This window comes from Polyodon spathula, chromosome 39, assembly GCF_017654505.1.
Source record: "Polyodon spathula isolate WHYD16114869_AA chromosome 39, ASM1765450v1, whole genome shotgun sequence".
In the NCBI taxonomy this organism is placed as follows: Eukaryota; Metazoa; Chordata; class Actinopteri; order Acipenseriformes; family Polyodontidae; genus Polyodon; species Polyodon spathula.
Window position 1 is genome coordinate 2951080 of NC_054572.1, and position 6000 is coordinate 2957079.

The window sequence follows — 6000 nt, forward strand, 5'->3', positions numbered from 1 at the left end:
CTGAGTGACTTATTGGTCCCATATGTTCCAGGTCACTCACTCCACTGTTCCAAACATTAAAAAAAAACAAAAACCCCCACAGATGGTAGAGCATTCGGCTACAGGGCCCTAAATTGAATGTCTCTGTAAAGGATTTAAAACTATCATACTGTATACATGATTACTACTACTGCCTTTTTGCTGTATGTTTTACTGCTTTTATTATTTTATCTTATTTATGTATTTTATTGTATTTACTAATTTGTTGGTCTGCTTATAATGCTTGCTGCTATGTACATGTTCTTGTTTTGCCATGTGAAGAGCTCTGGGGCAGCTTGTTGCAAAGGGTGCTATACTGGATTGATTGATTGATTGATTGGTTGATTGGTTGATTATTGAACAAAAAGTCCCTGCATTATCTTTTGGTAAACACATGTACCATGCGAAGGTCAGGTGTGTGTGTGTGTGTGTGTGTGTGTGTGTGTGTGTGTGTGTGTGTGTGTGTGTGTAATTATGTATGTGTTACATATATATATATATATATTTTATCTATATATATATATATATAATATAATAGATATACAGTACATACTAGTGGCTCTGATCAATTAACCGCCTCGATAAATAAATATTAAAAGTAGGCTATGAGAGTAATGGCACTGACAGCAAATGCAGTGTCGGCGATGGAAACAGAAAGAAAGCGTTCTAGCAGTCAGCCTTATGGTGCATTCCCCTTTAAGAGAGAAGGGTTGTGTGCATGTGTCAGCAGTGACATTTCAATATACCCATCGAGAAAGCAATTTTTTTGTGTAATGTGTTTTTATGATGGCGCGCACACTTGCAGATATTGTTGTAGCTTTTAAATTCATTTAAATTAAACAAAGCAAGCTTCATAATCGCATTGCTGACCAGCCGTTTGTTTAAAATAGCCGAAGCAATATTCTAACTGAGCTGCTTATTAGCTATTTTAAAGTTTCAAAGTTTCAAAGTACCGTGACAGAGATATTAAGAAAGCAGAACCAGGGAGGCAGGGACTTCTAGAGTTAAGAAAGAAGCCATCAGTTGCAGGTTACTGTACATTGACCATGTGTTTTGTATTTTTTTTAACGCTTTGTGTGGAGATGGCTTTTAACAAACCGCATAGCAACACTCTGTATTGTAGTGTAATTAATCTGGTTTATGTTTGCTTACTTTTAAAGCAAACAACTTCCCCGTGTTTAAAGCAGTTTGCATGATGTTTTGGTTCACTAACCTATTTATGGATGTGTAAATGCTTTTTCTATAGATCCGAATCTGATGTCCCTATATATATATATATATATATATATATATATATATATATATAATATTATAGAATATATATATAATATATATAATGATGCACAGAAGCGCAACACTCATGTCTAATGGATTTAATGAACTATTTTAAATATAGATCTCAAACAAAATCACAGAAAATGTGAATAAAAATACAGATCAAAGAATCATACATTTTCAGTCAAAATGAAAACATTACAAAGTTAGTATGACCTCCTTGAGCATTAACACAATCCTGGCAGTGTTGATGCACAGCCCTGATCAGCCTCTGGATAGTCTGCTGTGGGATGTTCTGCCGCTCTTCCTGTGCAGCTGCAGCCAGCTGGCGAAAGTTGGCTGGTTGCGGTTGTCTCCTGTGGATGGCACTGGTGGTTTGGTCTCACAGATGTTCTATTGGACTCAGTTCAGGAGAAAACGCTGGCAAGACCTCGACATTGTTTTTTTGAAGTCGTGCAATTGTAATCCTAGCACTGTGTGGTCTTGCATTGTCCTCCTGGAAAAGCGACACATTCAGATTGTCTTGCTGGAACAGAAAAACTGTTGCCTCAAGAACTTCGCCAATCTGTCTCTGAGCAGTAAGGTTGCACTCAATCTGCACCAAAGTCATTCTTGTGTTAAAGGAAATTCCTCCCCACATCATAACACTTCCACCACCCCACGGTTTGGCTTGAACAATGCAACAGTCAGCATAACAGTCTTGTGCCGGTGTGGTGACCCTCTGCCTTCCAGGACATGGCCTGTCCCTCACAGAGCTGGTTTACTGGTTTCTCTGGACTAGTCTGTTGATTGTTGAAGCAGAACACTTCATTCAACTTCTCTCTCAGACAGGCTGCCTTCAATCATGCCGCTAGCAAACAAGCGATCTTCATTACTCAAGAGGGGCACAGTCGTATCTTTTTGCATTAATTAAAATCTGTTTGAATGGCTATTTATACAGATTCTTAATCAACGAGCACTTGGCTTTTTTATGAAATCACATGATTTGAGCTCAGTAAATTGTTATCCCAAGGAACAATACTATTCAAGCAATCAAGAAACCTATCTACTGGCTGTATATATATATAGATATATATATATATATATATATATATATATAATATATATATATATATATATATATATATATATATATAAAACTATAAACTATAAACTATAAACTGAAAAGTCACTAATTTAATAATTAGCTGCAACATTTTGGAGACATCTTGCAACATCTTTCAGAGAACTAGAACTAGCCGGGCAGACTGATACTGTTGTTGAAGTGTGAAAGTAATTATTGTATCTAATTATTAAAGTCGTGTGTTTTCAGTTTATCAATTACTTTTCTTCTTCATGAAGTATTTCCAGTGATTGATGAGCATCTTGTCAGATCCTGGCTCTGCTTGGATATAGAGCAGCTTGCTGTTTTTAAGTTCTCTGTACTCTCTCAAATTAAATTCAAAGGTGTTTTATTGGCATGACAATGTTAGCGGTATTGCCAAAGCTCTCTCTCTCTCTCTCTCTCTCTCTCTCTCTCTCTCTCTCTCTCTCTCTCTCTCTCTCTCTCTCGTTTCAATCGAAAGCCCTTAATATTTTCTTTTGTGGAAGCCAAGAGATTGCATCTCGTATGTTAAAATGGCTTACTGGCTTTTTCTTTTTTTGCGATGTTTCTATTCTTCCCACTTGCTTTGCTTGCAAACAATCCTCTCCTAACTTTTCTCATCAAGCAACAAATGGAGGATTATTTGGTAGGCGGCTCTCAGAATGAAATATCTGCATTGAATATTTTGGATCAAAAGCACTTTCTGACGGCAGGAAGCAGAAGAAGCTGAAAATTGGAAAAGATGAACATGCTGAAAAACACCTGTTGCTTAGAGAATTAGAAAAAACAAATGACAGGTACTTATATAGCAATCACGAGTGGTGTAAAATATCTGTGTGGGAATATTCCTCCTGAAGCACAGTAATCTCCAATCACTAAGGGTACTTGCAGTGCCTTAGTCTCAAACGCACTGGGAGTGTCTCATCCAGTAAAGGCACTCCGCGTGGAGTGCAGGATGTGCCCTACAGCCTGGACATCGCCGGTTTGAGTTCAGGCTAATCCACTGCCATGGGGGGGGGGGGGGGGGGTGCTTAGGTCGGCCAAGGTGTCCTCGACTCACTGGACCCCTGAAAAATGGGGTAAAAATGAATTGGGGACTACAGTCCATACACACCAGTGCTCAGAGGTACATTACAGTATCCTGGCTGTGCATTTAAAAGGCATAAAGCAACATTTGGCTTCCCTTAATCTGTACAGCATCTTAGAAAGATAAACAGTTTGACAGCAAAAATCATCAGAATACAGGCATCCAAGCACATGACCACAGAACTGAGCAGAAAGCCCCGCTTGGCATTGTAACAGGCAGGCAGTTAGGGTTTCTCTACACAGTTTCCTCCCTGGCTGATTGAGGTCAAACATCAGTTGGAAAGCCATCGATTCCAGCAGCATGCACAATGAAGGGCAGCCAATAAGAGGCAGCTGTGTGAGAATACCTTTAGATTTCGAATAAAATATCAAAGAAGACAATTTGCTCTCTGATACAGTAGCTGTCTTCATTCCTGGAATGGATTTTATTTTGTTTTTGATATCCAGAACAAACAGTACCAACTAAAGACATTTCAACCCTACTGACTTGAGTTTCCATTGGACACCCTGCAAGTGGCAAAGACTTGAGACTTGAAACCAGTGGAGGAGCAGCAACGTGCTGTCAGACAATATGAACAGCGAATGCATCAGCAGCTTACTGGGCTAATTAAAGCAATATCACAAAACAGAGACAGGGAGTCTTCTAAAACACTGATGCACTGCAGCAGCATTTTAAAGCCTTGTTACTGACTTTCAGAACTCTGTTTCTTGTGTATAGGATTTCGGTACAGAGTAGTTCTTTGGATATTAGTTTTGATCTGTCTTCTGATTCGTTATAGTTATACATTGGAAAGTAAAAGATAAACGATGAGATAAATCTACACTCTGAGAAGAGTTATATACAACAAGCCAATAGAGTGCAGTTTACATGTGTGGTTTATAACAATAATAATATATAATAATAATAATAATAATAATAATAATAATAATAATAATAATAATAATAATAATAATAATAATAATCCCTGACCCAGGTAATTAAATTGAGTTAAAGTGATATTTAAACTTAAATCTTTCACAGCATTATTTATTTTCTGAAAATAAATACCTTACAGTAATTGTATTCCACACATCAAGGCTATACAGTTTAAATGAAACGTATTTCTAATTGGCGTTTATATATAAATTAGAGTAAAGAATAAAGATATAATGTGAATATATACAGTGAATGTGTCTAAATAGGGTCTTATTTCTACTTCTAATTGTATCTTTATGAAATGGTCTGTTTCACATATTTCAATAACAACAATCTTTTTAAAACACTGCTACCTCCTAGTGGTCAAACTCTGCTTGCAGTGGAGCATGTCTCCTTCTGTTTCTTTTATAAATGTCCACTTTCTTTTTATTGATATATGTGTGTGTGTGTGTGTGTGTGTGTGTGTGTGTTTTATATATATATATATATATATATATATATATATATATATAGATATATAGAGAGAGAGAGAGAGAGAGAGAGAGAGAGAGAGAGAGAGAGAGAGAGAGAGAGAGAGAGAGAGAGATAACTTTTCTGCTTCTCCATGTAACATCTAAATTGTCCAACCTCTTGTATTTGCAATGTGTGATCTATTCATAGGAGTATCAAAACATTCTCTCTGGAATCACAGTGAACTCGTGTTAAAAGTTGAAGACGCGTAAGTGTATTAATAATGCACGGGAGTAAAGCTCCGTGTCATGTTCATTATATGACATCAGTATTCCCGTTTACAGGACTCCACTAAGCCAGCTGGGTTTGAAATACCTGGCAAGATCCTTGCACACACCCCTATTCTAACAGAAGCTGCTGAACGCTTTCTGGCATGCAACATAAACCCGGCCCCAGCTTTGCAGTGCTTTGCAGCAGATGAAACTCGCGCAGAATTCGCGGGTAATAGCCTACTACAGACAGTGCACGTCCTATCCTGCGAATGAAATGGAGTGCTGCAGAAGCCTGAGAGGGAACTAAAAGTAAACGAGTTCACACAGTGACGATATAATGATGCATAAGACACAATTCAAATAACTGTTCAATATACTACTGCTACTAGTAATTATTTTGTAATACCAGTTTTTAGAAAAAATGCAAACGTCCACTCATAACTGGTCCATTGATAGACCCTTACCTGCAAGACACAGTAATCTCGACTTTGGTGGCTGGAATATTGCCTGCGATGGGGTCAAACTCACTCACAGATGCCATATCATCCAGTTTGTCCATAACGTCTCCCTCCATCAGCATCCAAAGATCCGGGTCACTCCTTGCTCCAGACAGGCTTCCCCTATTAAAGTCCGAGAAGCAAAACGGAGTCCTCACACAGAGAGAAGGAGCCGGGTCGATAGCCCCCTGTGCGGTCCCTGGGAAGGAAGGGAACAACAGAGCAAAACGAGGGGAAAGTGTTTAATCAGAGGCGAGTTACAGCACTGCCCTACCCAGCGCACGGGATCGAGGCGCCTAACTCTGCCAGCACAAGACAACTACTTCTGTGAAGAAAGCTTCTTCCAGCGATAGCCCAGTGAAGGGACTGCAATCGAGAAACCCCGCCCACATATGATTACAT

General features: G+C 38.6%; 1 protein-coding gene across 2 annotated transcripts in view; it reads right to left on the reverse strand.

The window, feature by feature from the left end:
- Nucleotides 1–5927, reverse strand: part of LOC121304631 (copine-8-like) — a 116806-nt gene extending 110879 nt beyond the window's left edge. For both annotated transcript variants that reach the window (XM_041235870.1, XM_041235869.1), the window contains exon 1: nucleotides 5566–5927. In XM_041235870.1, the coding sequence (XP_041091804.1) occupies nucleotides 5566–5681 (116 nt within the window). In that variant the 5' untranslated portion in view covers nucleotides 5682–5927. The remainder of the gene's footprint in view (nucleotides 1–5565) is intronic.
- Between the last annotated feature and the right edge of the window lie 73 nt (nucleotides 5928–6000).